This window comes from Danio aesculapii, chromosome 3 (genome assembly GCF_903798145.1).
Source record: "Danio aesculapii chromosome 3, fDanAes4.1, whole genome shotgun sequence".
Classification (NCBI taxonomy): Eukaryota; Metazoa; Chordata; class Actinopteri; order Cypriniformes; family Danionidae; genus Danio; species Danio aesculapii.
Window position 1 is genome coordinate 36412837 of NC_079437.1, and position 16527 is coordinate 36429363.

At 36.9% G+C, this 16527-nt stretch overlaps 1 protein-coding gene across 1 annotated transcript in view; it reads right to left on the reverse strand.

Annotated features, from left to right (window-relative positions):
- The window catches only part of srcin1a (SRC kinase signaling inhibitor 1a), a 263387-nt gene that overhangs the window by 25964 nt on the left and 220896 nt on the right, over positions 1-16527 (reverse strand). The window contains exons 8-12 of the mRNA XM_056452793.1: positions 10433-10608; positions 7792-7922; positions 7530-7677; positions 4399-4711; positions 1668-2093 (exon numbers count right to left, since the gene is read on the reverse strand). Coding sequence (XP_056308768.1) covers positions 1668-2093; positions 4399-4711; positions 7530-7677; positions 7792-7922; positions 10433-10608 — 1194 coding nt within the window. The remainder of the gene's footprint in view (positions 1-1667; positions 2094-4398; positions 4712-7529; positions 7678-7791; positions 7923-10432; positions 10609-16527) is intronic.

Consider the following 16527-nt stretch of genomic DNA (forward strand, 5'->3'; position numbering starts at 1 on the left):
CTTCTAAGCTCAGAATTAAAAATGAAAATGTGAACAGAAATGATCATGTTTTTAAAGTGTTCATAAAGTTATTACATTTTGCACAGTATTAAGTGTACAAAGGTATTAGTTTATTCAGTATTAAAGTTCAATTTAAAGGCTTAACTAGGTTCATTAGGTTCATTAGTCAAGTCATTGCACAACAGAGGTTTGTTCTGTAGCCAAATGAAAAAATAAATCTACTGATATTGACCTTTATATACAAAAAATATTTTATTCCAGTAAAACTGAAAGAAATATGTATTTCCAGAAGAACAAATATTACAGGAAATTCTTTGAAAATCTCCTTGGTCTTTTAAACTTTACTTGGGAAATATTAGAAAAATAAACTTCAGAGGAGGACTAATAATAGATAAAGGTTATTGCACACTGAATCCGAAATTTTCATCTGTAATTTTCACACGTTAAAAAATAAATTCGACCTCACATTATGTGAATCATATTGACACTCTGCCTCCGAAACTTACATCCCTCATAAAAAATCAAACTGGGTTGAATTTTTTCCACTTTTCACTCATTGAAATAGCGTTTTGAGAGGTGTTTTGACAGTTCAGAGTCACCGTACAAGCAAAAAGCTAAATACAGACTGCCGTCATTTGAGCTACAGATAACCTTATGACAAACACAGTGCATAAAATAAAGACTGAATGTGGCGGACCATTGAGAACTCCTATTCAGTGACTGGTGCACCTCTCCCCTGCTGCTTCTTGGTGTGTGTCTGTGTGTGTGTATGTGTGTGTGCATACATTTGGCATAATGCTCAAAGACATTATAATAGAAAGCTTGGTCTGCTTTTGGTTTGTTGCTTTGACATGTCAACGCGACCGCCATCTATATAGGTACTGCCAGTCTCTGTTCAGGATTTGTTTATGTAAGTGATTGTGTGAAGTATCACAAGCAATGTATCAAAATTCCACTTATTTCCTAAATTAAACTTTTTATTTCAGGAGATTGTAGCGCAGCTCTTTGACAATAAGCTGAACTCTCCTTCCTCTCTATGCAGTATTGGATGAACACATGAATATGTAGCCTAGTCATCTTTCTTTTTCTACTTTGGAGAAGAGAGGAGAACAAAGTATCACTGCTTGAATTGACTCCGAAATGTTTTGGATTTTTTGTAATGGATTAATTAATACGTTTCGGATGTAATAATACATTTACGTGACGAATCCCTACTGAAAAAACAGCTTAAACCAGCCTAGGCTGTTTGGCTGGTTTTAGCTGGTCAACCAGGCTGGTTTTAGAGGGGTTTTGGCCACTTCCAGGCTGGATTCCAGCCATTTCCAGCCTGGTCTTAGCTGGTCAGGCTGGGAGATGACCAGCTAAAACCAGCTATGTCCAGCTTAAACCAGGCTGGTCAAGCTGGTTTTAGCTGGTTTTAGCTTGTCATTTTCAAGCCTGACCAGCTAAGACAAGCTGGAAACCAGCCTGGACGTGGCCAAAACCCCTCTAAAACCAGTCTGGTCAACCAGCTAAAACCAGCCAACCAGCTTAGGCTGGTTTAAGCTGTTTTTTTCAGCAGGGATTTCTCACATCTGAATATGAAAAAAAGGTATACGAAAATTTCAGACATCAGTGTGCTAAGACCTTTAGTCACAAACTCTGGTCATACAGTTTGTAAATGTTACCTTTATACTCTTTCCAGGGATGATTATTTCTCCACTGCGTGTAGTAAGTCCAGGCGACGAGGGGAAGCTCCGGCGGGGCGGTGGAGGAGGAGGTGATTTTGAAGGCTTCTCTGTTCGATATCTTGCCACCGTCAGTTCATCTGAGCCTCGTCTAGATCCGCTGTCTTTACTGTTGAGTTTATGCTGAGGTTTATTAGCCCTGTGTTCAGGTGTGGCATTGGTGCTGGATGGACTTGGATTCTGGTTTTGGTTTGGATTCTGGTTTTGATTCTGGTTTTGAGTAGGTTTGATCTGCTTGGCGGCAAAGTCCAAGTCAGGAATCGCCTTCATGAGCTCCGCCTGAGTCTCCTCCAACAGTCGATTGATGTCCTGAGCGCTGTACTGTGTCAGACTGGCCCTCTTCTCTTCCCAATCCCGCTCTGCTGCCTGAGGAGACAGCATTTACAGGGGCGTTATTTACAAGTTGTTACATGCCTTTTTATGAACTCCATTTAAAGGGGTCGAGCTGAGAAATGAAATTTCTCTGATTCTTTCACCTTTAATGTAAATATCTGGTTTCAGAGCTCAAAATTTTCATATAAGTCTAAAAATTTATATTGGCCAATCTTCCAAAACGACAGGTTGTGAATGTGCCTCTTCGTTGTGTAATAGTGTTGTTTAACTTTGCCTCCACAGAAGAAGATCACCCACTGTTACTCCTACATCACTGTCTGTTTAGCTCCGCCCATTAAACCAAATGATTAAGATGTTAAATAAATGACAGGACACTGTGCAGTGCTAAGCTGCGGAAAGACACTTTACATTTCCTTTCATCTCAGCTGAGAATTAGGAAAGAGTGGATGAACTTTATTTTTAATGCTCCATACTTTGTTAGTTAGAACTTGATCCTTTGACCATATGTTTACCAACAAGGCACAATTCAATGCTGGATTTTTAGAAATGAAGACAATACTGTGCTGATTATATTGTGTGACATTTCATAATTCTGAATATTCTAGCTTGGGCTTAGCTAAGAAAAAATATTATATTATGTCAGCAAAAAATAAATAAATAAACAAAAGGATACTTTGAATCCATGTCAGCATTCAGAATGGCTAATGCTGGCTGCATTAATAAACACAAATCCAGCTAATGTAATATTACTTTTAAAGTCATGTTTGTGCATTGGCCAAGAGGGCTTAACGTGCAGCAATGTAAGAAAACATGTGCAATTACAAAAAACACCAGCAAATTGAGAAAATATCTTCATCCGTTTGACACACGTGCTACAATTTCTCACAAAGCAAACACATTTTTTAAAAACCCGCTATAATAACTCAATGTAAACAACTTAATAAAATGTACTGCATTTTCCCACAATGCAAACAATTTATGAAAACGTGCTGCATTTTCTCACAACACTTTCAAATAGCATGGGAAACAAAGGAAATGTTTTAAGGAAACCCTAAAACCTGACGGATCCGGCTTTTTACTTTATGCTTATTTAGGCTAATAAATAAGGATATTAAAGGGATTGGGATATTAAAATAAATAAACCAAAAAAAAATCACCTTTCAAAGATCACCTACAACTCACTGAGCAATAGACACGGCACAGCAACGTCTGTCACGTTTCTGGATCCCCTTGAAACATTTCCTTTGTGTTCCATTTTGTTTTGTTTTGTGAGAAAATGCAGCGTGTATAATTAATTTGTTTGTGCTGTGGGAAAATGCAGCACATTTTTTAATGTGTTTGCGTTGTGAGGATTTGCAGCACGTGTGCTGTCAAACAGATTTTAAAATTTGCTGGTGTTTTTTGTAATTGCGCCTGTTTTCTTAAATTGCAGCACATTAAGCTCTCATATGTTTGGGCCAACTAAATATAATTATTCTAGTAATATTTTGAAGAAATCTTGAGGTAACAAAACAAATACTAGAAACAAAAAAAAAAAAAACGTATTGTAACTGCTTGGTATTTTTTAGCATAAACACAAACTGTAGCATAAATTTACACTGCTATGTAACAATGTAAAATACTAGTCTTCTATTGTAATATTTAATTGTTTTCTGTGCATCATTACTACAGTCTTTACTGTCACATGATCCTCCAGAAACTATTTTAATGTGATGAGTTGATGCTTTTTTTGGAAAATCATTTTCTCAGGATTTTTAAAAAGATTTTTTTTTTTAAAAACAAACACTTTTACATCATTTTAAATCTATTTACAGTCATTTTGATAAATTTGATATATAACTATATAAATATAAGTAACAATATCCTAATATATTCCTGATATATAATCTTTTTTAGCCGCACTAATTGTTTGAGATTAATTTATTCAATTCTTCAATATTATTTTTTAAATGTGTTATTCAGAATAATAAAACTCAATTTTACAATTAAAATTGTAAAAATACAATTAATAAAACTCAAAATTACAATTGAATAGGTATAAATGCCTTATATCCTTAATAACACCATGACTCATTTAATCATCAGACTTGCCCTTCACACTTTCAAACAACATTACTCATTTAAAAAAGATGTCATCCTATTACATTTATTTATTTGATGGACTAAACAATGAATTTCCCAGTGTTGTGAGGGCATCCGCTGTGAAAAACATATGCTGGATAAGTTGGCGGTTCATTATGCTGTGGTGACCCCTGATTAATAAAGGGACTAAGCTAAAAAGAAAATGAATGAATGAATAAACAATAAAACAGGCAAAAAATTAAATCTCACTCCTCACCAGTCTGACTTCCACAGATGAGGCTTTATCAGACCCTGCTCTTCCTCCGAGCTCCTCCAGACCCCGGGTCTTCAGTGATCCCACCATCACTCCATGAGAGTCCTTCTCTCGCTGTGCATGGGACGGGTTAGAGTGGCCATGGCCTTGTCCTGGGTGAGGGCTCCAGTTGGCCAGGCTGCTCTCATTGAGGCTCAGCGGTGGGCTAGTTGGAATGTCAAAGTCTGTGTTCTTCCTGTACTCGTCCCCTCCTCCAAGTTTAGCAGAGGGGCTTGAAAACTCATCCTGGCTTTTCCACACTCCCTCATTCACCTGCCTGATTCAAGCATCACAAAGCACTCAAGGTGATAAAGAGTAAAATACATGTCAGAGACACAGTCAAATCTCAAGGCTAGACATGGAATGATCAAATTACAGCAATCTGTAATTGTTTCCCAATTCACCTACAATACGTCCTAAAAACATTTACTCTAATTGTGAAGAAAAAATTCATACTTCTGAGTGTGTAACAGAAGAGTAGGTGAGTTTTTTGGGAATTGTTCTGTTGCTTAGTTACATGCCCTGTCATTTAACTTGTCAAATCCACCACAGCTCTTTTATAATGAGTTTTTAAACATATTGGAAATGAAGTAGCATGTAAATCTGTCATTAATGCAGAAAAATATTCTCACACGCATAATTACGCATTAATTTCTTATTGGAAATACATGCTTCAGCCCACACTTTTGTGAAACTACAAAAACATACTTCAACGTACAGTACATGGAGAAAGTATTCATATCGCCTCACTTTTTCCACATTTTTATGTTACAGCCTTATTCCAAAATGGATTAAATTCATTGATTTCCTCAAAATTCTACACACAATACCCCATAATGACAATGTGAAAAAAAGAGTTTGAAATTGTTGCAAATTTATAAAAAATAAAAAAATCTGAAAAATCACATGTACATAAGTATTCACAGCTTTTGCTCAATACTTTGTTGATGCACCTTTGGCAGCAATTACAGCCTCAAGTGTTTTTGAATATGATGCCACAAGCTTGGCACACCTGTCTTTGGCCATTCCTCTTTGCAGTACCTCTCAAGCTCAATCAGGTTGGATGGGAAATGATGGTGTACAGCCATTTTCTGATCTCTCCAGAGATGTTCAATATGATTTAGATCTGGGCTCTGGCTGGGCCACTCAAGGACATTCACCGGGTTGTTGTGAAGCCACTCTATTGATATTTTGGCGGTGTTCTTTGGGTCATTGTCCTTCTGGAAGATGAACCGTTGACCCAGTCTGAGGTCAAGAGCACTCTGAAGCAGGTTTTCATTCAGGATGTTTCTGTACATTGCTGTATTCATCTTTCCCTCTATCCTGACTAGTCTTCCAGTTCCTGCTGGAGAAAATCATCCCCAAAGCATGATGCTGCCACCACCATGCTTCACTATAGGGATGGTATTAGCCTGGTGATGAGTGCTGCCTGGTTTTCTCCAAATGTAACGCCTGGCATTTACTCCAAAGAGTTCAATTTTAGTCTCATCAGACCAGAGAATTTTATTTCTTATGGTCTGAGAGTCCTTTAGATGCCTTTTGGCAAATTCCAGGTGGGGAGTGGCTTCCGTCTGGCCACTCTACCATACAGGCCTGATGTTGGATTGCTGCACAGATGGTTGTCCTTCTGTAAGGTTCTCCTCTCTCCACAGAAGAACGCTGGAGCTCAGACAGAGTGACCATCGGGTTATTGATCACCTCCCTGACTAAGGCACTTCTCTCCGATCACTCAGCTTAGATGGCCGGCCAGCTCTAGGGAGAGTCCTGGTGGTTCAAACATCTTCCACTTACGGATGATGGAGGCCAATCTTTTCTCACATTGTCATTATGGGGTATTGTGAGTAGAATTTTGAGGAAATAAATGCATTTAATCATTTTGGAATAAGGCTGTAACATATAAAACTGCAGTTTCTAGGTAAAATGAATGCTACTGATCAGTATGACAAAAAAAAGTTCTTTTTCACACTAATGATATTGACAGTAATATGTGACCAACAAAAAAAGGATTATTTTGCTGCAGTTCTTTGCACAACACCAAATTAATACCACAAAACAACTTAACGGTGCCTATGATTAGTAATTGAATATGTTAGCTTCACATGTCTAATTCCATATAGACAACTTTTCTGGTGTGGGCAGTTTGCTCAGTAGTTTACATTGTATGGTGTTGTACTTGTGATGCAGACCACTTGGGTTTATATACAGTGAAGCACACAGTTAAAGATAAAAGCAATGTAAAATGTTGTTTTTTGGCATTATGTTGTTTGTTTTTGGCAGTATATGTTTGGGCTTAGGAGAGGGTTTAGTTCAGCTGTTCATCTGTATGACCAGCCCCTTCTCATGGATGTGTACAGCGACATGTATCTGAAATGTGCAACCAAACGCATCCCTAATTAAAATATTTCAGATTCGCAAAATGTACACAGCGCCCCCAAGTGGATTTGCCATCAGAAATATGCAACAAAATGTACAACAAGTAACTAAGTATTTCAGATTTACAGAAATGTAGTTTGAGGCACACTTTTACAATCTGGGTTGCTTTATAAAGTTCACAATATTGTTGCAGATGAAATATATAATACAGATAACATATACACATAAATATTTTTCATTTAGTTATACAGTATATGATTATTCAATAATTAGTAAGTTTTCATTTTTGTGAATGTTTGTAGTTTGAAAACCTTTTACCAGTTTGTAGTTTTAATTAAAACAATGTATTGTGGGTAATAGTAGCTGCTATATTGTAATATCAGTTACACAGATCTGCATTTTCAATGTTCTTCCTAAAGTATTAGATCAGGGGTGCCCAAACATAGTTTAGTTCCAACCCAAATCAGACACACCTAGACTAGTTACTCAAGCTCCTATAGGCTTGCTAGAAATGTCCTGGCAGGTGTGTTGAGGCAAGTTGGAGCTAAACTCTGTAGGGCACCGGCCCTCCAGGACTGAGTTTGGCCACCCCTGTATTAGATCATCCGGGTAACTTAGGAATTCTCATTTAAACATTTTTAACAATTAGTAACAGATTAATTCCTCTTTTGAATAGTTTTCAGGACAGATAGTATTAGAATAGAGAAGCAACGTTTGTCTACCTCCTCAGTGTGGTGAGAGTGTCAGTGATGGATTTGCAGCGTTTCAGCAGGGCGTCCAGCCTGTGAGGTTCTTCTTTCAGGAATTTTACCGCTTCCACTTCCACTCGTAACACCACCCGCATTTTACTCTGGAGCCCAGGGAACTGATCTGAAGAGGGAAACAGACAGGCGGAGAAGTGAACAAGCATCTCTGACTCTATTCTGTAATGAAACAGAGCCAAGCTTCGTGAAGTGTCTGGCTGTGAAGGACAGAAAGACTAACTCTTCAGCTCCGTCAGAGTCTCTCCCAGTTTCCTCAGCATCGAGCTTTTCTCCTCCAGCTCCTGCACTGTCACATGTCTGTGATTGACTGACATCTCCTTCTGGATTTCATCCACTGACTTTTCCAGATCACTGTCAACAGGGACATCCTCTAATTAGCTTTATTGCAAGTATTGATTATTTCAGAAAGAGCAAAAACCTGTATGGACTGGAAGAAATGGTCTTGTTTTCTATCACAAACATCTAATATTCTTAAATCAAGGCAATTAACTCAGAAAGGAAGATATTAAGGGCCAAATTTACAATCCCATAAAAGCGCAGATGGGAGTGTGAATTTTTGTAGGTGATCTAATGACAATGTTCAAATTAAAAAACACAGACGCAGCAGATAATTTCCATAAAGACCAAAGCAATATACTGAGCAATATACTGTACCGGGAACAGAGCAAATTAAAAATAAGGTGGCTTGATGATCAATATGTAGAGATAAATGCTGTCTTCTGAAATACTGTAAGTGAACACAAGTGGAGAAAACTCTCTTTTTGTAGAATGGGCTTTTCATTCTTTGAGTTATTTCCCCCCTACATCCACATCTTAAAAGGCCAAGAGCAGTAAAGTGTTTATTGACAGCAAACTTTAGTAAATCATTTAGTAAATCACATTGAATGATTAAAAAACTCAGTCTTAATGCATTTTGGAACAGCTTTGTTATTATGCACTATTATGCATTTTTTAGACATTATGAAATCTAACTTGTACATTGTCAGTAGGTCATTTTCAGTACTTCAATGGCATTGTGCTCTGTACTATAAAAAAAAGTTGACTCGACTTAAAATTTTAAGGCAACCAGCTTCAGGACAATTCTGTTTACTCAACTTAAATCCAGTCAATAGCAGTACTTGGGTTGAAAGCTAAGTCAGCTCAAAAAAAGCTCTGCAGCAAGTTGTCTTATAATTTTGAGTTGGGTCAACATTTTTAACAGTGTGGTGGTAACTTATCCTGATTAGTACATCTAAAGTCTTGTTTTTGAACAAAGGTTGTTAAAGTGATATTACTCAGTGGTTCCCAAAGTGGAGGTCGGGACACCTTGGGGGATTGCAGGACAATGACAGGGGGTCTCTTGGTGATTTTCAAAAGTCAAATAAATTTAATTAAACTACTAGCCATCAGCCTTCAATTTTTTTTCATAGGATTGTGTGTTTACGTTACATTAACAACACAGATTGATTTTATAGCACCAGCCACCAGGTTAAACCTTCTGTCACCTTTATGGCAATCAAATACATTAAAAATAAATACAAGGCACAACTGAACATTGAAGATGACTCTTTGAGTGGCGATCTTCAAAATTAAACCAAAATTAGACTTGTGCACACCAGTCTCTTTAGGTGAGGTTAACTTTAAATGAAGTTATAGCCTATGGTTGTTAGACTGTTGCACTTTTTTGTGTTGTCAATATGCTCATGTTTATATAGGCCTACTGTTGTGTGTGCAAAATTTGTATATTTTTAACCACAGAAATGTGGGGGTCACGGGTCACTGGCATTGATATTTTAGGGGGTTGCGAAGTGAAAACTTTGGGAACCCCTGATGTGACTGAACCTAAACAAGAACTGAATTCATTTTGCTAGTTTTTTTATATTGTATTTGCTTTGCACTTGAATAATATCTTTGATGTAAGAATGTTTAGATATTTTTACACCAAAAATTGCGACCATAATCCTGCAAAAGCCATTTACTTTGCAAATTTGCATTTTCTCATGTTTCTATGTTTAGGTTCAGTTATAGCACTTTAAAGAGAGTGAAAAGAGCCTACTCATCGCCATAAAAAGGAAAGTAGGAGTCTGAGAAAAAATATTAATAAAAAAGAAAAAAAAGACAGATGGTACAGATGGCTTTTGCATCTGAACACTTCAAATGTTTTTGTTTTATTATTTCAGTAATTAATTTTAAAGTGTCTCAATTTCGTTACACAGTAGGGAATCTTGGACTTTTTGAATCTATGACATTTGAAAGTTTAAAAATACATAGTGAGATGAGTGTGAAAATCCTCCAGCCCACCTCTCCAGCGTCAACACGCATTTGAATAAGTGTCAGTGCAGCAGGGTGTATTAGCACTAAACGACTGAGACACAGTCTGAGTGTTTAAACTCAAAATCCAATTTAACCACGTCAAATAAATCCACCCCCCACAAAACGGTTTGTTACAAACAGCATCCCGTTAATAATTGAATCACATCAACTGGCTGTTAGCTATACTTAATAACTGCTATCAATTAAAAGCAACACGACTGATCTGGCAGCAACTTGAAGAGGCGGATGTAGTCACCCCGCTGCTTTTAATTGGAACAAAATAAATCAATGAGATGCTGTCCGTTGCTTGTACAAGCTAGCGTTGAGGTGTGGGTCTGCGGCTCCTTAACCGAGACCGTGTTTATACCTCATTGTTATGCATTTATTCACTTTCAGGTGTGAGTTGAGCGCAATAAAAATAGCAGGGAAATAATTTTTGCCCATTATGCAGCAATGTCATCATGCCAGCGCTTCAGACTGCATTATCAGCAGATTACGAGCTCATATTGTGTGTGTGTGTGTGTGTGTGTGTGTGTGTGTGTGTGTGTGTGTGTGTGTGAGAGACGCACTGCAGCTGCTGTATGATGAGTTCCTCCTCGTTCAGGTACTTGAGTCTCTCCTCTTCCACTAGGAGGCGCTGTCTCTGGAGAGGGTCTTCCTGTTTCCTCAGCGCATCAGACAGACGCAGACTCAGCTCAGTCTCGGTTCTCTTCAGCAAACTCCGTATGGAGTCCTGGTTCTGCAACTACACACAAATAGACACATTGTAGATGTGGCACTTCACTGTGTTTCATTAGACGGAGAGGGAATCTGAAAATGATAACTCTGTCAAAATGTGCTCATTATTTGCTTTATGAATATATATATATATATATATATATATATATATATATATATATATATATATATATATATATATATATATATATATATATATATTTATTTATTTATTTATTTATTTATTTTATTTTTTTTTTTCATTTCTTGAAATTCAATGAGGGTCACACCAGCATATGGATAAAACTAGATTTGTGGGTATTTTTTGTGAAAAAAAACTTCAGTGAAACACTTTTGAATAAGAACACAAATAAATTTATCTCAAACAATGTTTGTAGGTGTATTTTGTCTTTAAAATATCAACTTAAAGTCTCCAAAAACCAAAACTAACCATATGATTTTGTTAAAACCATTCGTTTTAGTTTTGTGGGGAACAATTCATCTGTGCATGCAGATTAAGTATATTTTAGCAAATGGGAGTGGCTAACATCTTTAATCACCCTGATCCAGCTGTCAGTGTTGCCAACAAACAGAAATGGTGAGGAGGAGGCATCTGTTAGGCTGTAATAACTCTCCCCAACTAATTTTTCCCATCTTTTACTGCATTACTCACTGCATCACAATACAAAAACAGAATAATGTTCGCAGCTTCCGGTTCATGGGGTCTTTCAAGACTTTCTGCCTTCTGAATCATATATTCAGCTTTTAAATATCCTTAAATAATACATTTACTCTACTAAGTTAAATATTTGAATGAAACCTCTATTGTTTGTATTCTTTGTCATTTTAGTAACAAATGGATTCTGTGTCTAAGTTCTGTGAGGTCAGTTATAAAAAAGCATAACAATCTATAAAGCACCGATAGAAAATGTGATTTCACTTCCTCTGGCGGGAAACTCTGGAAGGTACTGAGGAACGTCAAATATTCTTCTCATGGTCATTTGTAGATTGGTTACATTTCAACTATGTCAATGTGATATTTCAGTGAATTTCACATTGAAAGCTGTAATATGAGGAAAATACATTAAATTCTATTTTAGACATGCCATGCGGTCTGTATGGACTGGCCATAGGGAGAACCGGGTTGATCTGGCCTGCCACCATGAATCTGCCACTGCCTCTTCTCAACCCCCAGCTACCTCCCCCCCTTCCGCCCCATTCCCCCACACTCTTCCCTTATCGATTACCCCCTAACCCCCCCCCCCCCTCCCCCCGTAATGAAAAATGTTAATTGTTATTGTCAACTCTATTAGCGGTTTAAATAGTTGAACTAGAACTAAGCACAGAATCAAATGTTCCCAATCACATTTAAGCATTGTGCATTATTTTACATTAATAATGGATTCGGTTTACTGTAAACTATACATTTCTTGCGTATCATTCCAGATTTATGAAAAAAAGCTTAAAATGTACCTGCAATTCTGGAAGAATTCATTTATATTATTATTATTATTATTATTAAATATGATTAAATTTTTATCATTAATTTTTTTATTGATTTGTGTATTAAAAATAAAAAAATACATTTTAATTATTTAAAATTTAAATAAAAATTTTTAAGTATTTTTTAAAAAACTGTGAAATGATAACTATCTATCCATCCGTCCGTCCGTCCGTCCGTCCGTCCGTCCGTCCGTCCGTCCGTCCGTCCGTCCGTCCGTCCGTCCGTCCGTCCGTCCGTCCGTCCGTCCGTCCATCCATCCATCCATCCATCCATCCATCCATCCATCCATCTATCTATCTATCTATCTATCTATCTATCTATCTATCTATCTATCTATCTATCTATCTATCTATCTATCTTTTAAAACTATTTTTTATACATTTTATTATTTTGTTTGAACATAAAGATATTGAAACAAAGTTATTAAGAACTGCATTTTATTTAATTTTGACTTACAAGGGATGGTTTATACATTTTTTATTTTTTTGTCATTATTAAGTCACCCAGGATGTACCTGTATCTTTCTTTCTTATATTAAACACACAAAAAATATGTTTTAAAGAATTTGGCTAACCAAAGAGTTGCTAGTCTCCTTTTCCATCCACAGTACAACAACATAAAGAAAGAAAGAAAGAAAGAAAGAACGAACGAACGAAAGAAAGAAAGAAAGAAAGAAAGAAAGAAAGAAAGAAAGAACGAAAGAAAGAAAGAAAGAAAGAAAGAAAGAAAAAAGAAAAAAAGAAAAAACGAAAGAAAGAAAGAAAGAAAGAAAGAAAGAAAGAAAGAAAGAAAGAAAGAAAGAAAGAAAGAAAGAAAAAGAAAGAGGCCAGAGGTTTGAAACAACTTGTAGGGTGAGTAAATGATGACAGAATTTTTATATGCAGGATCCTTCCTATCTATTTCCTAGAACAACATTCCTACACACAGTTATATTCCTAAGGGTAGGTATAAAGCTAAGAATAGCATTAGGGTCTTCACATGCTTCAGGTGTATCAGTCTACAAAATTTTATAGGCTAAGCTGCTTGAAAATTCAGCATTTTAAAAAAAGGTCATCTGTCACAATTTATCATGTGACACATATATGTAACATTGACCTGCCTTTGACCATATGCAGCTGTCATCTTGAATGTGAAGGTATGATACAATATAGCTAGAGCTTATGCCTGCACTTCTAAATCTATAGGCTCAACGTGCCCTTGATAGAGTTACTGATGGATCATCTCCATTTAATGTCTCTTGCATGTGCATCCATGTCCTTGAGATCCATTCCATTTCCTTCAGCTTAGTCTCTATTTCAGAGGTCGCCACAGCGGAATGAACCGCCAACTATTCCAGCATATGTTTTACACAGCGAATGCCTTTCCAGCTGCAACCCAGTACTGGGAAAGACCCATACACACTCATTCACACACACATTCATACACTTTGGACAATTTAGTTTATTCAGTTCACCAATAGCACATGTCTTTGGACTGTGGGGGAAACCCCAGCACCCGTAGAAAACCCACACCAACAGGAGGAGAACACACAGTAACTCCACAGGGGCAAACTCCACACAGAAATGCCAACTGTCCCAGTCGAGACTTGAACCAGAGACCTTCTTGCCACTGAGCCACCGGGCCACCCTCCTTAAGTTTATTTTCTAATATTTTCAATCGTTGAAGGCTGTGTGAGAGTTGAAGTGCCAGACATCACCATGATTTTGTGGCGTGTTAGCATTCTGAGTACACTGTTTGTTTGCCCTGAGAGAAAAACAGGGTGGACTTTGTCACTTGCAGAGCAGCGATAATGAGAAAAGTGTGTGAAAGCGTGTTTTTGTACACAGTATGAGTGTGTGTACAATCCCATTTTAGCATCGTTTGGCGATAGTTCCTTCTCAAGCTGAATTATTTATAAGTCTCATGCATAATTCAACATATCCATGTCTCCTAGGTAACGGGACGAGGGCAGAGGCCGTGTCTCGAGCGCTGGCATTCAGGCAGGTAATTGTGGAACTCAGCAATCTGCAGTGGTCATGACACCGGCGGCTCGCTCTCCACACCAAAGCAATTGACATCAATCTGGGCATCCCTGCACTCATAGACTGTCGGAACATCCCCTCTACACTGACACCCATTTGCCTTTGGGTCTTCATGAGCCACATCCACTTTAAAATTGAAGAAGAGTGTTATACATTCCTGAACTCAAAAAACGACATCTTACTGAGTTTAATCAGTCATTTCTGACTTGTTTGCCCATATAAACATCTGAACTATTCTCAAAAAGAGACGTGTAGACATGCAACACTGCGTTAAATATTAAGTTTACAATATTGTACTATTAAATATGGCAACACTTTATTATTGTAATTTGTTTTACAGTACAGTGTAAAAGGTTTGTATACATGCTTACCTATTACACACTGGTACCCTCAAAGTTGGGTCAAATATGGACAAAGCCAGTTGTCAGTTTAAAAAGTGTAATTTAAATGTAATAAAAAAAAAACCACTGTTGTGCTTGCCCATATTTGGCCCACCGGCTGCAACAACAACAGTGTTTTTAGAGTGTCATGTAACAGCTGATTCCAGTGTTATCACTCAATTGAAATGGGTGTTATCAGTGGTTATCAGCTGATAGATTTGGGCCAGTAGGGGCCTTCTGCGCCTACTGGTAGGCTCAGAAGGCTGTTATCATCCATCCACATGGTTAATCAGCTATAGATCACATATGGGTGTGCCTGAAAGTTAACAAGAAATATTTATATTATTAATTAAATTTCCCATTAATTGTATTTTATTAATGTCGACCCCTACCCCAACCCTAAACCCAACCATCACAGTAATGTAAAAACAGATCAGGATCTGGAGTCTTTTCTATTGGTATAGCTGATTAACCATATGGAAGGATGATAACAGCCCTCTGAGCCTACCAGTAGGCGCAGAATTCCCCTACTGGCCTATATCTATCAGCTGATAACCACTGATAATGCCCATTCAAACGAGTAATAACATTCGAAGCAGGTGCATGTAAGCTTAGAATTTTAGGGATCCCATTTTACATTAGGTCCCTTAAATGGGTTGTTTATGCAATAATAAACATTTGCTGTTCCTTTATTAAAAAAAAAATTATGTGCAAGAAATATTGTAGATTGCTTTTAATCCAAAGTCTAAATATTACTGGGTTTAAGTAAAGGGCAACATTGGGGTTGTAAAGTGTAAAGTTAAGGGTCTGGGGGTTGTGTTTATGGGTAAAAATAATAACAGTATATCTACAAATATTAAGTAATGTAATCACAATGCTAAATAAGTATGCTGTAAAAATTAAGTACATAGTAGTTAAAATCAAATAATATATAATAACTGTGACCAATTTGGGTTGGGACCTAGTGATTACACAGTTATTGTAATTACCATAATATGAGCAATTTACGGACAATCAGAGCATGACTATAAAATTAATGGCTGTCTGTTTTTTATTTTCCACATCCTTGTTATAGGTAGGTCCAGACAGAATCTGTGGACATTTTTTGCTTTTTCTGCAGAGAATTTTCCTTTTTTAATCAGGGGTTGCCACAGCGGAATGAACCGCCAACTTATCCAGCATATATTTTACGCAGTGAATGCCCTTCCAGCCACAACCAAACCCTGGGAAACACCCATACACTCTTGCATTGACTGACACATACACTACGGACAATGTAGCTTATTCAACACGCCAACATGGGGAAAACATGCAAACTCCATGCAGAAATGCCAATTGACCCAGCCGGGGCTCGAACCAGTGATCTTCTTGCTGTGAGGCGATCCTGCTACCCACTGCTCCTGCGTGACGCCCAAAAAACTTAATATATGAAATAAAAATAACACCGAAATATTACTTTACAAACTATTGTAAATAAATCATATGAACCATTTCATATCAGTCAGAAAAGTTACTGAAATTAATTTAAAAACTGAATAAATATAAATTTACAGACATTTACACCAGAAAATAAATAGACTCAATGATGGGCTAAAAATCTGTGGAAATCTGCAGATTTCTGTGTGTGCAGATTCCATGTAGGTCTAGTTGTAGATTACATGCACTTAATACAGTAATATCAGTAGATTATGCATACTGAGATTTAACAACCTTAAACAAGACCCTAATTTTATACATTATTAATTTTTATATATTGTTTTATTTATAGTAGAAAAATGCTATGTTACAAACTTAAAGCATTACTCACCCTCAAGTGGTTATAAACCGTCATTAGATTCTTTCTTCTGCTGAACACAAAAGAACACCATCTGAAGAAAGCAATTTCTTCTAAATTGATTTATAATTTATTGTATTTATTTTGGGTTGGGAATACAATATAAAATGAAATGTAATAAATCTAGGCGTTTATGGAGGGGGGAAGGAAATACCACTATCAGACAACAACAAGAAAAAACTATGTTGTACACACTTTATATTTTAGG